Genomic DNA, 18,377 nt, shown 5'->3' with positions numbered 1-18,377 from the left:
CCAATGCGTCTCTCATGTACATGCAAATGATAAAGACTGAGAGGAAGAAGGCAAAGGAATAAGAAAAGGGAGTGAGAGAGAGAGAGAGAGAGCTAGTGGCATCCAACCTACGCCAACCTCACTCTCGACCCCATTCCCACCACCTCTCTCTCTCTCTCTCTCTCTCTCTCTCTATCTCTCTCTCACACACACACACACACACACACAGCCCACCATTGCTTCTTTATATTCCTCTCTCTTCCTTCCTCCTTCTCCAGCACCCATCTCAACATCAGAGAGAGAGAGAGAGAGAGAGAGAGAGAGGGGCGCTAACTCAATTGTCAATATTGCGCTGATACTACATGATGGCTTCTCCGCCGGACACGAGTAAGAGCTCCAAGCTGGAGCGCTACAACAGCTACCTCCTCCGCCGCGTCAGCAGCGCCAAGCTCATCGCGTTCTCCTCCCACCTCCTCTTCCGCGCCACCATCCTTGCCGCCCTCATCCTCATCTTCCTCTTCCTCCTCCATTACCCTCCTCTCCTCCTGTCCAGCTCCCACTACTCCTCTCCGCACTCCAACCACCGCAGTCTCCTCTCCTCTGGCTCCTATGGCGGCGGCTACTGGGAGCGGGACGTCCGCCGCTCCGCTGCCCCCCGCCGCCCTGATGGCCTATCCGTCCTCGTCACCGGCGCCGCTGGATTCGTCGGTACCCATTGCTCCCTCGCGCTGAAGCGGCGGGGCGACGGCGTGGTCGGCCTCGACAACTTCAACGCCTACTACGACCCCGCACTCAAGCGATCCCGCCAGGCCCTCCTCTCCAGTCACGGCGTCCTCGTCCTCGAGGCCGACATTAATGACGGCGCACTCCTCGCGAAACTGTTCGACGTTGTTCCCTTCTCCCACGTCCTCCACCTGGCTGCCCAGGCCGGAGTCCGCTACGCCACTCGCAACCCCCAGTCTTATGTAGCCTCCAACGTCGCCGGCCTCGTCTCCCTCTTCGAGGTCGCCGCCAAGCATGCCGACCCCCAGCCAGCCGTCGTCTGGGCCTCCTCCTCCTCCGTCTACGGACTCAACACCGAGGCCCCCTTCTCCGAGATCCACCGCACCGACCGCCCCGCCTCCCTCTACGCCGCTACGAAGAAGGCCGGCGAGGCCATCGCCCACACCTACAACCACATCTACGGCCTCTCCATCACTGGCCTCCGCTTCTTCACCGTCTACGGCCCCTGGGGCCGCCCCGACATGGCTTACTTCTCCTTCACCAAGAGCATCCTCTCCGGGAAGCCCATCACCCTCTTCCGGATGCCCGACGGCACCGCCGTGCAACGCGACTTCACCTACATCGACGACGTCGTCAAGGGCTGCCTCGGCGCCCTCAACACCGCCAAAAAGAGCACGGGCGTCCCCGGCGGCGGCAAGAAGCGGGGCCCGGCCCAGCTCAGGGTATACAACCTCGGCAACACCTCTCCGGTGCCGGTGGCGGAGATGGTAAGCATCCTGGAGCACCTGCTTGGGAAGAAAGCCAAGAAGAACGTCGTCACGCTGCCGCAGAACGGCGACGTGCCCTTCACGCACGCCAATGTCAGCTTGGCTAAGACGGACTTCGGGTACCGGCCGACCACCGACCTCGCCACCGGGCTGAGGAAGTTCGTGAAGTGGTACGTCGAGTACTACGGTGTACAGACTCCTAAAGTGGTCAACAAGGACGCCGGAGAGGAGGACAAGGAAGAAGAGGGGGCGGCAGCGTCGGCGTGATCATATGCAGTGTTGTAATGTTACTTAATCACAGATTAATCTTCATCATTACCAGAAGCAATATTAGCTAAAAGATTAGTGATAATAATGGCCATGAAGAAGAAGATGATGGTGTCGAGGGATAAGAAATGGGAGGAGAAGCCAAGACAGAACAAGAATGGCTCTCATGGTTTCTCTTTCTTTTACTTCTTTTTCTTCAATTTAGTGCTCTACTAAGTTTGTTTGCTGAAGAAGAAGAAGAGATTTTGCTGTTGGATGTAAATCTACACAGTTCTATTTCATTTATAACATGTTCATATGATCCTGTCTACTTTCTGTATCAGATCATAATATGTATGAGACAATAAAACAATTGTTTATGGCAATTAACATTGGGAATGAAAATGATGAGGTTGGCATTTCCAAATTGGATCTCATAGGCTGTTTTGACTTGTGTAAGACTGGGATTGGTCTTCACTAATTATGGCCTGCAATTCAAGTATTTTCTTCCTTGTTTTTTGTTTACAAGAAAGGCAGGTGGTGGATCCAAATTAGCTGCAGGGACTGTTTTTTGGATTGGCATCTAAACTTACATGAATGATTGCATTCAAAATTTAGCATACTGAATGGAGTGCAACTGAGATCTTGAGCCTCAAACATCACTTCACTTGTGTTCCTTATTCTGAACAGGTTTGACTAGTATACCAAATTTCCTATGCAATCTGCAATGTTCTCCAAGTCTTTTCATCTGCTTTTGATTGTTCTTATTCTCTAATAAAGAATTTATTCTGATATTTGTTGTAGAAAATAATAATAATAATAATAATAATAAACCTAGTACCAAGCTCTGTATATGCAAGGTATGAGGCTGATCAATGTAAATTTTGCCCTCAATTCTGATGCCTGCATGTTGTCCTACAATTAAATTCTCTGATTAGGAAGTTATTGGAACAAAAGCTTGAGTCTGCTGCATTAGAAAAGAAAGAAGTTGATGTCCAGAAATCTTGACATTACTGGCACTAGCAGAAGGATTCTTCCTATTAAAATAGATAGAATTGTGCTAAATATTTTCACTTCATGATGCTTCAGAACTCTGCAGCAAATTTGTAACATTAGATTATCCCTCAGAAGAGAGAGAGAGAGAGAGAGAGAGAGAGAGAGAGAAGCTTTGATCTGCAAGAACAGTAGACATAACTGCAACAAATGCATCAATACTAAAAGCCAGATTAAACTATAAAAATAACTATAGAGGCCAGATAATGATACAAATTGTTGTCTGCAAATGTGACCTTTCTCTTCAACAAATGCATCAATCCTAAAAGCCAGTCCACAAACTACACCTGTCAGAGATGCTGGATTTATTGAATTGAGATGAATGTGACCTTTCTCTGCAGGGATTGCTGGAGAATGATGATGAGAAAGAGAAAAGCCAATCAAGTAATTATTTACCATTTAGAAAATAGAAAACATCAATCTATTAATTGATATATATATTTTTTATTCTTCAAAATATTAGTTTAGTGATGGTAAGAATCTCAACTAATAACAGTAAGAACTTGAGATTAATTCTTGTCTACATGGCTTACCTTTTGTAAAGAAAAGAAACCTACTGATTTCCATAAATTAGTTAAACTAAAGAACATGTAAAGCTTCATCCATTGAAAATATTAATCCCTTTGGTTTTGATGTACATAAGACATGCAGATAACACATCGAAATCTATAGGTGGAGAAAGAGGGATCAAAATTTTTGAATGAATAAAATGAGAAAAAGAATGTCTGTCTATCATCAAGAAACATGTTTATTCAATAAAAGTCACAAAAACTTCAATAGATAAGACATCTCCCAGTTTATGTATATGACTTAAACATTATATGAAATGGCTTCTATTCTCTCACATGAGCATTAATTAACTTATCTATCTTCCCATGGTCTCATTGGCCAAACCAGTAATGAAGGGTGATGGCCTCTGTTTTGAAGGTCAATGTAATGTGTTGATGCAAACGTGGCACATTAATGGAGGTCGTCAAACATGCATCTCTCTCTCTCTCTCTCTCTCTCTCTCTCTCTCTCTCTCTGTGTCAACCTTTTCTTGGCCATGGATACAGGGATGGGAATGTGGAGAGTGAGTTGAACTCACCCACCTCCATTGCCTTGCCTGGCTGTTCAATGGGAATTCCATTTATGACAAACCATGTGGTATGTTTGGCAAGCTAAAATGATTAGTGGATTGATGAGTTCTACGAGGCTTAAGTCTGTGCTTACCTATCGAAGTAATTAGATATTTAGATTAGTAAAAAAAAATTAATCCATCATTATACGATAAATTAGTTTAACATGTGAACCCAAGTGTAAAATAAATAAATAAATAAATAAAATCTAAGACAAAAAATTGACTAAATTTATACAAACATCATTTATTAATTGATTAAAAAATTAAAACTAAACTACTTTGATATTCCTTTTTTTCTTAAAAATAAAAATAAAATTGTTGAAAATAATATCATTTTGTAAAAATCTCAATGACAATAAAAGTTGTGATTCTTTCTTTTTTTTAAGTAAATATTTTTATAAACATCAAAAGAACTTAACAAGAGGGTGGGATGAGCTGCAAGGATCACAGAGTGGATTAAGATGTTCCATTGGTAAAGTTGACTAATGATAAGGAGTCAGTGTGGACTAAGATGTTCCTCCGATTCATAGAGTCAGCATGCTTGAGACCTTGCGGTACAACCTTGCCTTCAGCCACTACCGGATTGTGAGCTAGAGAGATCGCTGAGTGTCGAGCTAGAAATCGAGGTGAAGAACGAACATTGTTAGCATGGCTCGGTCCGATCGCAGATGTACAAGATTGCTCATGTAAAGACTCGGGTGACGGAAGTGAGCATCGAGTTGAGTTGAGTTGGGGGTCTCGTCACCTGCTTCTTTTCGTCAACTCTTGCACTTAGGTCCGGGTCAGGAGAGGAATTTCCCAACTCGATCTTTCCAAAGATTAAGTTAGATTTAAGTGGAATAAGAGTGAGTTCTCTATCCCCTAACGCTGGTCAGGAGGTTAGCTTTTATACCTGCGGTCAGGGTCGAGCGTCGACCGACCTATACGGACCCGTGTCATGTGACGTCGTTCCAAGCTTTTCGAAACAGCTCTGTAGTGTTTGACGTTGACTTGTACGATGCCAAACAGTACAAGGGCGTGTCATCGCTGCATTCGGGTCCGAGATCGCCCGGAACCTGCAGGGAGCAGCAAAAGTGGCATCATTCCAAGTTCATTTCCATACAAAAAAAAAAAAAAAAAGTTTGATTTTTAGGGCCACTGAAAGCTGTCATATCATTTTCCAACCTGCCAAACCTCTTTCCTGTTCTAAGACTCAAAACATTCATAAACTGATAGGCACCATCCTAAGACAATAAGCCCAAAGAATTGGGTCACTAAATCCAAAAATCATCATAAGGTCTACTGGGAATATGAATTCTATGATTCCTCTCAACCAGCAAACGATGGAAAAAGAATCTCAAGTACAGACAGTATGGATCCAACCGTGAACATTCAAACAAATGTGTAGTTGGTCATCTCACCTACATCCATCCAGTAACATCGGCTACAAGTTCAATCCACGGGTCTCTCCGGATGTTGGTAGTGGTAACATCCTCCATAATCCTACGGAAGACAAATCTGATGCTGAAAGCTAGCTGTTGATGTTCCTCATGGACCAAGATGATTTCTTAGGGTGATGATCCACCCAGGGATGAAGACCTCAATATTTTGCCACCTTAAAATAAAATATGATAGAAGCACAAATTCATGTTAGACCAACTCACAGCTGAAGCATGCCACTAAATATTGAATCCTGACATGCAAATCTGTTGGTAGAATTCACAGGATGTGAAAAGGCACAATCAACATGCAAATCTATTGGTAGAATTCACAGGATGTGCCAGGCCCAATCACCATTGATGAAACTACTTTGGCAATTTAATTGTTACATAAACCAGTAGAAATGTGCTCAAAAGCATCTGAAGAAACCACAGAACTGAAAAGGTCCAACATGAATCTTCTTCTTATCATTCATCAGATTGTCACAGTTCCATTATATTTCACTGATATGTACAGAAGGGTCTCTTATTCTGTAGATCATTCTCTACAAAAATAGCAAACTACATCAACAGTTTCCACATCTACTCATCCGCTTATTTGACCGTCTCAAATGCCAATCTTTTGTATAATTGTAAAAAAAAAAATGAAGAAAGAGAAAAAGAAAAAGTCCAAAAGGTGGTTACTCGAACAAGCGACCATGCTGGATGGGCGAAGAAAGAGACATCATTGGTCCAAATGCGCTGTTGTCCAGTAGGTTTGGCTGCACTGCAGGGAACGCAAATGCGGATGATTCTGGAACGCCAACCGTCATTAAGGAAGCTTGGCTAAGAACAAGCAAGTCAAGAACCAGTTTTCCAATTAATCAAGCATACAGACCAACATTCAAGCATATCGTGCTTGGAAATCACAAGAACGTTACCTGCTTAGCATGTATGGTGATGGTAAGGAAGATATGTTTCTCACATCATTGATGTTATGATCTGAGGATAACAAGGGCCAAAAGACTGAACCAGATCAAGAAAAAAGAACCAAGTGAACATCCTCCTAAAATTTACAAAATAAGTGTAGCCAATTCCATTCAAGTAAAATTGCAAGTACATAAAAGCCCATGATAAGCAAGGACCGACTAAAAAAGGTGCATAACTTAAATAATTATACTGTAAACAAAGCATAAGGTAACATGAACCAATTAACAAATATATGGATGTTCAAAAGAAATTGACCAACATCAACCCCCCAATTGACATTGATGGAGTTTGAATACTCAAAAGTCCTTAAAGCAAATATTTGCAAACAAAATTAATGAGATATTTACATTGCAAAGCAAGCAGTCAAGGGCCATGATATGATGACAAACAATGAAGCTGAAGAAGGTGAAGAAAATGATTGACTATAGCAATGCAAAGTTGAATCTGGCCAAGACAGGCTAAAGGACACAACGATGACACAGAAATCCTTCATACTCCAGCAATCAAGATGACATGAAAGTGGCTTCAAATGGAAACTTGCAAATTATATAATAGAATTGTTGATCAATGTAAAATAGGAAAGAAATGGTGAAGCATTAGCTGTTTACCAAAGCACAAAGAGAGAGAGAGAGAGAGAGAGAGAGACCAAAAGATAAGCCATAAAATAATATAGGGCACGAATGATATGGCTAAGAACAAGATCCAACTTTCATTCACTTATTATCATTAGAGCAACCATGTCCAATTCATAGAAGCCATGAAAGACAAGATTTGTGGCCCTAAATTTGACTTCAACACAGACAGTCAAATCCACATATCCTCAGCTTCCTGCATAAATTCGGCAGCCCTAGAAGCTATAAAGAGGCTTTCCAGTTGATGCCCATATTAGCATACTTGCTCGTTTACACAAGCATGCAAATACTCCAAAGAGAGAGTATCCATATATAATAGACGACCGATTGTCGCACTTTCTCTAAACAAAAACAAAGTTAAAAAAAAACAACAGATCCCCAATTGAGCTTTTGAAGCCACTCCTTCGTGATTTCATTGACTTATACTACCAATTATTAGCCAGAGTAATCTGCACATAACACAATCAGAACTGAGAGTAACCTGATTGACTAGAGTGGTCCTGATATCTGGTGTAAAACAAGAAGTCCTGCACGCGAAAAAATTGCAGAAATGATGGTTGATCAGAAGACAGCATATGGATACTTTTAGTAATCATGCAAATCTGTTCTTGCATGCATGTTTGGATTGTTTGAGTGCGTGCATGAACTTGTATATGTCTAGCGCAGCTGCTGCTTATTTACCTCACTTGGTTGTTGCAAAACATGGTTTCCAACCTCTGCAAGAAAATTAAAAAGATAAAAGTAGTTAGAACTGAGGCACAAGCACAATAACTTAATAGAGATGAACAAACAAAATTACAAGCTACATCAAATTAATTCCAATAGGAGTCAAGGCAGAGATGAAAAATCTCCACAAACTTTCTAGGAACTAAGCCCTTAAGTCACTAGAAAGAAAAATCATAGGAAGACCGCGATGACAAATATATTTTGGGAACTTCTCTTCCACCCCAATAATGTCGGGATTACATAGTAAAAACATAAAACTGGTTAACTATCAACATAGAGAGTTTAGACAGAATCTACTAGATTTATAATTAGTGGTCAATAATATACCCTCCCTGTCTGAAAATCAAAATTCAAAGAATCACTACTGAGATATTATGGAAAAAAAACCTGGGAGGAAAGGCAAGGGTTATTATAAATCACCTCTGTCAGGAATACTAGGCTTGACTGCTAATGTTAAACCAAGAAAGCAATCGTCTGATTCTGTGCCAAAATCCCATAGATTCAATTCAAGCTTTGGCTTATCTCCTACAAAAAACAAAAGTGTGAATAAGTTTGATATCAGTGTGTAAGCCTATTACCTTCAAATCATTTTTCACTGGCAGCTCACCAGTTTGTTTTTTCTTTAGTTGAGAAGAATCCTGAAGAGGACATGGAACCCACGTGCCAACCTGAAGGGACATACATAGATGAGAGCTGTCTCAATTAGAGTCAAAGCACAATCGAGTATCTGGGACATTACATGGAAGAAAGGGTGTTGTAATGACTGCTCGGCAGTTGGCCGCCTTTGTGGGTCCCAGGAGCAAAGTTGCTACATATAGAAAACACCATTACTGTAAAAGAATGATCCAGAACTTATAAATAAAATGGAAGAATAAGAGGAAATAAGAATTAGAAGAGCCAACCAGGATCAAATCAATTGCTTCCAAGCTGGCATTAGGAATAATATCTGAGAGATTGGCAGGCTGAAACTATTTCATGGGATAGAAAACAAAGTTATCATATACAGAACACAACGAAGAACTAAAATATATTGGAAAATACATAGATTTACACCTGAAAGAAGTTAAAATAGACAGATCGTTCGAGGACCATCCCTTCTGGCCAAACAGAGTTATCTGGAGTCCCAAGAATGGTGCATATTCTGTATATCTGATCTATCTCACTGTGCAGAAAATAGTGAGAATTAACGAAACAGGACATTCAGGGAACAGAAATATGTACAGGTTCTAGTGTGCATCGAGTAGCCCACGTATACAAGAAATTTCAGAGTACTCGTAAGCAGAAAAATTTTGTAGTGGCCTTAAATCAAAACTTAAAGAAAGATTTTTGTGTAGTTTACAGGAAGATAAGCATTGTTGGAAAGTTAAAAATGAAGAGAATAGTCACCTATGGGTTATATAAGTGACAGAAATTATGCAGAAAATAAAGCACCAAGAGATATTAGAGGTCAACACTTTACAAAAAAAAGTTCTATCAATGAAACCAAATGATGAATAAGATATACGTGGCAACATGTACCAACAGTGACAAAGCATATTTTTTCAACATCCTGTATGTCAATCCATGTGTACATTTGGAGAATTTATCAATGTTAAAAAATGCTTGCTTTTACTTGAGAATTAGAGGTTTGGATTTTCACCTTTCACCAGGGAAAAGTGGAGACAGCATAAAAAGCTCTGCTAGTATCGCACCGACAGCCCACATATCTGTAAAAACATTGATCTATAACTTATTCACTTCAAAATATGACCATTCAAGAGCAAACAACTGACTACTAGTATGTAGAAATTCAGTTTGGAACTTCGTAAATCAGCTGTTTACATGTACTGTTATATTTGTATGTACCCTGGGCAGATTATGTCACAAAGGTCAACTGAATTATTGAAGGTTCAAACATGTGGATGTTACAACATCATCAGATACCGCGAAAGAGTCAACTAGAACTCATTTTCCACCTTTTGGATGGATGTCTTGCTGTGAACTAGCAGTCACATATAATGCCACGAAGAAAAAATTATGAGACTTGGGTGCAGGTCATGCATTACTAGTTACAATCCTTGTTGATACAAGTAGATTTGTGTCATACGAAGCACCCATGTAGCATGGCAATCTCACCTTGATATACTTTATGCTTGGCATAAAGAACTTCAATGTTTGGTTTGAGACAATGCCCACAAAACTATTCCATCTAATTCCAAAGATCATCAATTGATTATAATAGTCATGTAGATGAAGCAAACTCAACTCCAGCAATGGAGTTGAGGGTGGATATGAAAAGTTAAAATTAATATACTTAGCAGCCCCAAAGTAATGATCATGCTGTTCAGAGTAGCATATATCTTTTAAAATACCCACAAATACTTGTTTGATTTCAGAGGGATTTCTCTCAAACTGGGAGGCATAAAAAAGAAAGCTTTGCAGAACAATTTTTTTCATTTGACAAGGGAGATAGAAGTACCAGTGCAGTTGAAATAATAAATTTGCCCATTTAACATGTTTATGTTGACATCAGCAATTGAGAATTCACGTACGTATGTTCTAAAACTTATTTTCTCGTACCAATCTGTTAGGTACAATTCAATTTTTTAGTGGCTTAATGAATAGGTAAAAGATCTTTGAAACAAATATTTTGCCAAATTATTAAGGAGATGTAGATCACTCAAAAGAGTGAATCATTAAGTAAAAGATCACTTCATACACCTTGTTTATCTGAGAAACTCCAAGACTGGTCCACTGAATCAAGCTTACCGTATCTCTTCAACATATTAAATGGTCAAAAATCTTGGACACTACAAATGTAGAAGCTAGCGAAGGATATTTCATGATTTTCCTGGGTTATAAATCCTATCAAGTTCATTGGTAAAAGCAAACTGACCTAGGCAACCAAGTTCCAGGGACCAACATATATGAAGTTATGAACACAATGTCTAAATGAGAAAAATATATTTTAAGATCTTATGAACTATGTCAAATGTATGCAGGAAAAGTACTGATCTTATATCAATGGAAAACATATGAAACCAACAAAGAATGACAAATTGTAAAAATCAAAAATCAAGAACAAACAAATGAGAGAAGAACCAGCAAGGAACAATCATTAGCTACCAATTGCAGGGGTGTACGACGAAGATTTCAATAACACCTCAGGGGCCCGATACCTTGACAGAAATAATCAACTACCAGTCAGATAATTATAAACCCTACAGTAACTCATCATCATGTCAGTTTACATTTGCTGGATTGTAACTTATTATATCAACTGAATGTCTTTTTTTTACCATCTTGTAGAAACATATTCAGTATATGGAGGCTCTGACATTACTTCTCTTGCCAATCCAAAATCCGCAATTTTGATTAAATCACGAGTCACCAAAAGATTCTCTGAGAGCAATGAGTACCTTATAAGCTTTTGATTGCAAACAACATAATCTGACCAAATGACACTGAACAAATACCAGGTTTTAGATCCCGATGAAAGTATCCATTCTTATGCATGTATGCAAGACCTTGCAATACTTGTGACATGAGGCTCCGTATCTCCCACTCAGAAAAAGGAGTTCGTCGATCTCTCATGACCTGGTATAGGTTATGATCCTGGACACATTAATTCAAAAGCAATGAGATTTTGGACAATGGAAATTTAGAAGATTGAAAATGATGAAATTTGGTATTCATATCAGATAATGTCCGATGGAACAAATAACAATTGGCATAATAACCTCATATTCCTGGAAGAAAACATTCATGGAGAGTGTAATGGCTGATCAAATCTTGTTACAAGGAAAAGATCTTGTATTTGCACACATTACAAAAAACTAAAAAATGTCAGTTTCAACCCAGACCCATGGTGCATTGGCCCAATCTGGCCTGATTAATTAAGTGTGAGCTTTGACCAGGAAACAGGGTGCAGTAGAAGCATAATTTCGAAAAGACTACAAATACGAAGGAGATAGACTACAGATATGAAGAATATCTAAATTGTATAAGGTTATAAGGTCAAAAAACAGAATAGATAAACTACATGACTAGAAACAGACACTTTCAGATATTTAAAGATTTCAATTTGAGATTATTATAATATGCTAACTGTTTCTCACTCTAAATCAGTGTGAATAAGTTATATAAAAAAAAAGACACTGTGAGTCCTAAATTCTAAAAATTTAAAGAAGTTCCCAGATCAAACAAAACCAATTTCTTTCATCTTCCTAAATCAGCATCATGGTATTATCCTTCCTGTTACTGAAATAAACATATAATTCTTCTTACTTCAAGATGAAAGGTAGACCACTCACCATATGTTCAAAAATAAAGAAAAGCTCATGATTTTCTCTAATGATCTCCTTCAAATTGACAATGTTGGGATGATTCAACTTACGAAGAGACTGCCAAAACATAATAATTTCTTTAAATTTCACGAACCACATGATTAGTTCAGAATAAGCCACAAAAGCAGAATCACGAGGTTCCAAAAAATAACATGAGATACACCTTAGCTTCACGTAGATTCATGCATTCCTCCCAGAAGTAGAACTTTCTCTTCATTTTCTTGATGGCAACCTGACATAAAGTTCTCAGATTCAGTGACCAAAGAAATATCAGTTATCTAAAATTTTGAAAATGTTACTGACAAAAATGATTCCAAATTAATTCAAAAACACTGATTGTAAAACAAAACAAGATGCTAACCCATTCTAGCAATCAAGACAATTTTCCAAGTTTACTTTCAGGTCTATCATGAGTCAACCAGTAAATAAGGGGTGAAGGTATTCCCCCAGAAGGAATCAGTGACATGGTGACATGGAGGACCAGAGAGAGATCAATCAAGTAGCGGCTCTCTGTATGTCTGCCCAGCTGACTAAACAGCAGAAGTGGGTGCTGCCAGTGGTGTACTTGATGAAACATTCCTTTAACAGTTTTTGTGCTTTAGCCAAGGCTTTTTATTTGTTTGAGGTTCTGGATGACCCAGACAAAAGAATTCTCTAGATCCTTAGTTCTGCATGCCAATCCATTCATCATGTTTTAAAACACATGCCAAACACATTCCTCAGTTTGGTCTATCCGACAACAAGTTCATCAGATGTAGCGATTTTTTTTTTGTTATAGATTCATAAGAATGGACTCTCGGTCAGTAATAATAGAATAGTTTCATTTTCGTTGATTTCCCATTTCCAACAGCAGATTCATATATACCATGTAATATTGGGAAAAAAACAACTGAAAATAAAAGATAACTGGTAAGCTGAGTGTTGCTCAGAAGGTGCCTTCATCTGATGGAAAGTTCAGCACTTACTATCTCACTATTTTCTCTATTGAGTGCTTTATAAACATTTCCACAGGTTCCATCTCCAATCTCCTTTATCAGTCTATACCTAAAAGAGAACGACAGCAAATGACAATATAAGCCCCAGCCTGACATGAAAATTAGATTAAGAAAATGCAGTGGTGATTTACTTACTTTTCCATAATGAAGCTTTCCCAGCAAACAAGAAAGACCTTATCACTTAACTCCCAAAGAACTTAAAACATGAGGCTCTGTACCAGCTTCGCAGTGAATTCCACCAACTTGTAGGTAGGCATTGCCGATTGCATATGTACTTACATAACTGTAAAAAAAACTGCTGTCATGACATGAGTGATAATGCATCACCCAAAACATGATTGACATGCTTATGGCAGCCTCCACAAGATGTAATCAACTATTATCATCTGCATCGAACAAGACCAGTATGCAACACCTCCCCCAACACTACAACCAAAAAAGTGCCCAACCAAATAGATACCCTGAAACTACAGCAGATTTGGTCCATTTATCTGGAAGTATTTCCCAGTTGGTCCGAACTGGGATAATTGACCTGCAGTGTGACCAAATCACAAGCATAAATTCAAAATAGAAAGTACAAGCTAAAAAAATTATAATCCATTAATTTGAAATAGAGTCAGCTACCAAACCCAGCATATCAATGTGTGATATAGACAGATATAAGGGATACAAAAAAGAAAAACATCAATCACACGAATAATCTCATTCACATATCTTGTGCATTTATATGCGCTTAAGAAACCGTACATAACGTTCTCAATCAACAAAAGGATTTAATGGATCAAGAACGATCCCCTTTAACCGCTCCAACGATACAACAACTCTTTAGCACGAGAGATTAGTCCATCAAATCCAACACAACCTACTCAACTCCCCAAACAAGAAAAGAAATTTACTTCTAACAGGAAAAAAAAGGAGTCATCGTCAAGCAAGAAGAAGAAGAAGAAAAGGTTAAGACACTATTAATTTCTCTCATATAATCTTTTTCACTTGCATGCTTTAAAACTGTCGATGATAATAAAAAACGGTGCAATCTATTTCAATTTGGTGGACCAAGACCGATCCCCTTTTGCCGTACCAACGATACCACATCAAGATTTTAGCATGAGCGACGAGTCCATCGAATCCAACGTAACCAACTCAATTGCGAAAACGAAGAAGGAATTCACTTCCAACAGCAAAAGCTAAAAAGAAGAATAAGCAGCAAGACGTTGCAACTCACTCGACAGCAACACAGAAAGGGGGAAAAAGGAAGACTTCTTTCTCACGTGACTTACCGATTAAACGAAAAGAAGCAACCTTCGGATTACAAAGCCAAGATCAACTGCGACAAAAAAAATGCAATCGAGGAAGATTCGTTTCGAGAGCCAGTATAACATCTTTATCAAAGGAAGGAAAAATTCGATCTTTAAAACCAAGGGAAAAGAATAAAAAAAGGCAAGGAAGAGGCTTCAAGTCATCGAGGAACCGATCAAAACCGGCCCCAAATAACACAATGCATCGACACGATGACAGCCCAAGAGAGAACCCGAAACGGAGAGGGAGGAGGGGATCGCGCACCATCGAGGCGGGGGCACATCAAGGAACGATTTCGAAGGGCGGACCTTGCAGCAGGAGACGATCTCGGAGGAAGGCGGAGGAGGGGAGTTGCTTCAATCGGAAGACAAAGGCGAGGGATTTGGAGGAGCGCAGAAGAGGAAGATGAAAGCGAGGGTGGTGGAAAGCACCGGAGGAAGCGAAGCGATAGGTCCCCACACAATAAATAAATAAAATGAACTATAAACGACAATTATCAAATTACCTAAAAAGACTAAGCAATCCATAAAACTACCGACCGACCGCAGTGGGATTGGCAAACCACAAGGCAAAAACCAGCAGAAGGGACGTAAGGGTGTTTTAGTCATTTAGGGGGTTATTGTAATAATGGCGTCGCATTGAGGAACTATGCGGGTAGTTCTTGCAATGATGAGCGTCGCATATCAAAGCTATGCGGGCTTTGGGTGGGCTTACATTTTTTACTCTCTTTTTTATTAATATTTTCGAAAAAACACTTTTTGATTTGTGGAAGAAAATTGGCTGATCAGAAAACAAAAAGTTGGATTAATTTAAAGTGTATAATTAGTTGTTGTTGTAATGATTTAGGTGAATACAATATCACTTTAATCAATGACTAACATGTAGAAATTTTTGTCCCTATATTTTTTTTTTCTCAATCCATTTTAATTATTTTTTGGCACTAAAATTTAATCAACTCATACTATATATATATATATATATATATATATATATATATATATATTTGAACTTGAATTTTGACTTGTCTAATTTTTTTTTTTATAATTAATGTTATATTTATTTCCTTTCTTTAAGTCATCATCATATAATTTTCACTGTAAAAAAAAGAATTCATATATGATGTATGATAACACTAAATCTATCTCCTTGACTTGTGCTTTTCCAATAAATGATTAAAATGTTTTAAGAAAAAGAAAGGAACTCATAAAGATTTTGTGTGGTGGGAATAGGAAGAGCAATTGGTCAATTGGTCAATGTGTGATACATTGGATAGTGGGATAGTGTTCAAACACCCAAAAGACAATGGACATGGTCAATATGTCATCTTGAGGTGCAAAATCTAGATGAGAAAGTAATAAGGTCAACCATTGGTGGTGGTCAACGCTAGGGGTGGGGTGGTAGAAACTACAAAGTGAGAGGGCCGCAAGGTAAATAAAAAGCAAAAACAAAGATCAAGTAGACTTAGTAAAGGAGGAGTCTTAGCATATATTAATCCAGTGATAATGAAAGATTAACATCTAGTTGTAGTTATTGGCTGATCACCATCTTTTGGATGGCCATATGGTGCATAAAAGAATATTAAATATATATATATCCTCATTATAAATTATTATATACTTATATATCCCTCCAAATATCAAGATCATATATGTACCACTGTCTTTAGGCATTTGTGATCCTAATAAGATTAATTTGTCTTTATTAACTAAATATATACAAATATAAAATATCTGAATCATTCTTAATTATTTTTAGTATTATAATATATTTTTTAAAAATATTAATGTAAATTAAAGTTTTTTACATTAATTTATCTTTAAACTGACTATGATTACATAAATTTAGCATTTTACTTTGATTTAGTTATTCTAAAATAAACTTGGACTTGGTTGATGAATGTTCATGAAGTACATCCTAATGGGCACATAAATATATGGTATATATCATATCATATCATATATATATATATATATATATATATATATATATGGTTTTTCATAAATATAAAAGGCATAATGATATATAACAATTTTTTTATCCTTTGAAAGCTTAGAAATAGTGTATTTGTTCCTACATATTTCATATAATTTTCAACATCCATCATATATTTAGATCCACCATACATCACATTTGTTTAACAATTAACTTGAGTTAAAAATATTTTTAAAATAGTAAACTAAATAGGCTTGTCATTTTTACATGACATATCAAAATAGTTTTAAAGTGATGGTTTGAATCAAAATTATATATCCAAAGTGTGTAATCTTTAGAGATAAATTTATAACATGTATCATTTCATGTCAAAATCTCAATTCCAATGAAATAATAATTGGTTGTTTTCTCTACAATTCTCACATCCACAATGCAATTATATGGAAACTTGTGGTTGGAATTATGAAAGATAGATAAACTTGTTGTTGTTGTTGTTGTTGAGGAAGGAATGAATGAATGAATGAATGAATGAATCAACCAACCATATGGAGGATCCAAAACCTTATTTCTTGATGGCGATCAACCTAATCCCTATCCTTCTAACACCATTCCAAATAATTAATTGCCTACTCGTCCATACTCGATAAGATATTGGCGATAATTCTTTGGCTACCACAACATTTTTATGCTAGTGTGATGAGACCAACCTCGCATGCTTATCTTTCTCTGTAGGATGGATGCGCATTGCTTTTCTATATCATTGCCTCCACCAGCGAACAGGTTCCTCGAATGCGTGTCGAGTGGTGATTGGCCGGAGGAGCCGGGACCCCCGTTTTGGGCGAATGGCGTACTGAAACGTGGCGCAACGGGCGGTGAACGGTGCGGGGTGGAGGACAGTGGACGAGTTGATGAGAGGGGAGACGGAGATGGCGTGAAAGCAACTCCGGAACGTGGCTTCCACGGCGGTAGAGAGGGAGAGAGACGAGAGGAAGCGGCGGTCGATTAGAAGAAGCACATTGTTTCTTCCGCTGCAATGTGGCTTGTTTGCTAAGTAAGCTTACGGCATTTCCAATGGGCAGGTCATTTGGTATGATTTTGTTTTTTTAGAAGGGATATTTGATCGGTCGACGTTGGTATGATCCGTTAACTCGTGAGAAATTATTTATTTTAGACGATGGGTGTATTCGTACGATTTTATCATTTTCGAAACATGTAAGTTCTAAAATACGTTTCCGATGGTAAAGAAGATCCGACGAACATATGAGTCATAGAAGCAAAAAGAATAAAAAATTATCTAATCACTCGAGATAAAAAAAATAAAATCCAAAGCATCATCTTATATATAATAAACCTAAAAAAATTCATAGTTGTAATTACCAAAGAATTATAATATGATAAAAAAAGAATCTAATGTGTCCATACAATCATCGGAGACATTACTTAATCATTTATATATAGACAACACATACTGAAGTCATGATATTAACATTATACTCCATGACAAGTCATTTTCCTTGAGCACAAGCAAATATTTTGATAATTAATTTTGACAAATGATTCTTGACATATGATGTCAAGTCAATCAAGACTCATGACTAAGTACCTATTGGATATGCCACGTTAGAATAGCATCCAAGGAAATAATAATATTATTATTATTACAAAACTAACAATATAAAAAGGTATATTTTGATGTTGAACTCACAAAGTAAAGATGGAATACGCTATCTATCTTCTTATGGGTTTTCTTTGGCACGCAACAATGGTGTAGTTTTTGTAGAGAACAGATTAAAATGACATACAAACATATCTTGTATTCCGAAAAAAAATTCTTCTCGATCATGTACATCATGCCACAACACTTTAGAAATGAGAAAGGTTATGTATATCGATTTGATCATGTAAGATGGATGACCATAATTCAATGTACCAAATCAAAGATTAGACCTATTCATGCCTACAAAGCTGAAATGAATGTGTCCTTCAAATTTTTGATCTCAATGCTTCTCGCTAAAAGATAATAACAATGCATTATCTTCTCGCTAAAATATAATAATAATATATCTTCCGACTGAGGTAAGTTAGGGCAGTGAGATAAAATTAAGAAGTTACAAAAGAAATATCATTAAAGATTAGTAAGAAAGTGCAAACTTGAGTGCTTTATATTATGACATATATGAATATTGTAGTTTTTCT

At 37.9% G+C, this 18,377-nt stretch overlaps 2 protein-coding genes across 5 annotated transcripts; one reads left to right on the top strand and one right to left on the bottom strand.

Annotated features, from left to right (window-relative positions):
- Positions 1-206: 206 nt before the first annotated feature.
- Positions 207-2,046, top strand: LOC135680494 (UDP-glucuronate 4-epimerase 6-like). The gene has a single exon (XM_065194449.1). The coding sequence runs from the start codon at positions 342-344 to the stop codon at positions 1,734-1,736; it is 1,395 nt and encodes a 464-aa protein (XP_065050521.1). The 5' UTR covers positions 207-341; the 3' UTR covers positions 1,737-2,046.
- A 3,698-nt stretch (positions 2,047-5,744) lies between these two features.
- Positions 5,745-14,667, bottom strand: LOC135586654 (cyclin-dependent kinase F-3-like). 4 transcript variants are annotated; one of them, XM_065194447.1, is made up of 19 exons: positions 14,514-14,667; positions 13,414-13,485; positions 13,089-13,236; positions 12,924-13,002; positions 12,122-12,190; positions 11,926-12,015; positions 11,089-11,227; positions 10,912-11,014; positions 10,739-10,791; positions 9,273-9,339; positions 8,687-8,795; positions 8,536-8,601; positions 8,373-8,441; positions 8,241-8,301; positions 8,054-8,158; positions 7,589-7,623; positions 7,389-7,434; positions 6,227-6,311; positions 5,745-6,131 (listed from the first exon to the last, which is right to left on the bottom strand). In XM_065194447.1, the coding sequence occupies exons 3-19, from the start codon at positions 13,094-13,096 to the stop codon at positions 5,987-5,989; spliced, it is 1,329 nt and encodes a 442-aa protein (XP_065050519.1). In that variant the 5' UTR covers positions 13,097-13,236; positions 13,414-13,485; positions 14,514-14,667; the 3' UTR covers positions 5,745-5,986. The 4 variants fall into 4 exon arrangements, with proteins under 4 accessions (XP_065050519.1, XP_065050518.1, XP_065050520.1 ...); XM_065194446.1 differs by having other exon boundaries at positions 13,089-13,485; XM_065194448.1 differs by having other exon boundaries at positions 6,227-6,287; positions 13,089-13,485.
- Positions 14,668-18,377: the final 3,710 nt, after the last annotated feature.

Source organism: Musa acuminata, chromosome BXJ1-8 (genome assembly GCF_036884655.1).
Source record: "Musa acuminata AAA Group cultivar baxijiao chromosome BXJ1-8, Cavendish_Baxijiao_AAA, whole genome shotgun sequence".
Taxonomy (NCBI): Eukaryota; Viridiplantae; Streptophyta; class Magnoliopsida; order Zingiberales; family Musaceae; genus Musa; species Musa acuminata.
Note: the sequence above shows the minus strand (reverse complement) of the source record. Positions and strands in the feature narration are given on the sequence as shown.